The sequence below is a fragment of the Trichinella spiralis genome (assembly GCF_000181795.1).
Source record: "Trichinella spiralis strain ISS 195 chromosome Unknown Scfld2064, whole genome shotgun sequence".
Taxonomy (NCBI): Eukaryota; Metazoa; Nematoda; class Enoplea; order Trichinellida; family Trichinellidae; genus Trichinella; species Trichinella spiralis.
The window spans coordinates 1-770 of NW_003529003.1; the positions used below are offsets into that span (position 1 = coordinate 1).

The 770-nt window shown below is 32.3% G+C and overlaps 1 protein-coding gene across 1 annotated transcript; it reads left to right on the top strand.

Moving 5' to 3' along the window:
* Positions 1 to 105: 105 nt before the first annotated feature.
* Positions 106 to 501, top strand: Tsp_14975 (conserved hypothetical protein). Its single transcript, XM_003368713.1, has 2 exons — positions 106 to 297; positions 391 to 501. Exons 1-2 carry the CDS (start codon positions 106 to 108, stop codon positions 499 to 501), a joined length of 303 nt encoding a protein of 100 aa, XP_003368761.1.
* The last annotated feature ends 269 nt before the right edge of the window (positions 502 to 770 follow it).

Below are 770 nucleotides of genomic sequence, written 5' to 3' on the forward strand. Positions count from 1 at the left end.
AATTTCATCCTTCTTCCCCTATACGTCCTAACTTATATTTTTTAAAGAAAAGGGGAAACGAGTGATGTTTTGATAAATCAGATCTGATTGGTGGCAGGTAAAAATATGAAGGGTATTTTTGATAGCAATTATTTTATTAAATTATCACTTTTCAAGGGATACAAAAGTAACGAAATAATCGGTCGTTTTCCATCAACATGCACAAGTAGAATTTACATGAACGAACGACCCATGCAAGTGGTGCAGAATTTGAACCTCTGGGACGGGTCAGTAAATCTACGGTTATACCGAGATCAGGTAGAATATAATAATGATAATAATAAAAATAAACAATTGCCTCAAATTTTGCTTTTTTTCTCTTTTTAATTATAATTGTCTCTCATTTCAAAGGTCGTATTTGCTCAAAATGAAGATGAAGACGGTTTAGTGTTGGTTCGTACAGAAAAGCATCGCCGTATCAACTGCCCTGCTAACTATTTGCTGCCGTTGGGAAACAAGTAATTTAAAAAAGAAGAACCAAAGAAACAAAAACAGCTTTAAATCTTTTAAATAACAATTCTGTTCTTAATCCCATTCCCATTATTATTATTATCATAACATAAAAACTGCTAAACTCTCCAGCATTTCAGAACTACCTGGTTAAACAAACAAACATACATGCGCGCACACACAAACACACACACACACACATATATATATATCTGTATATGCCTTCCTCTTGAAAAATTGAATTCTGACTTTTTTTTAAAGTTTCACTTTTATACAACAAA

Excerpts from the sequence above, each read along its gene's own strand:
- Tsp_14975 (XM_003368713.1), top strand. The coding sequence starts at position 106 with ATGAAGGGTATTTTTGATAGCAATTATTTTATTAAATTATCACTTTTC. Across the intron at positions 298-390 it reads TACGGTTATACCGAGATCAG|GTCGTATTTGCTCAAAATGA; the intron begins GTAGAATATAAT and ends CTCATTTCAAAG.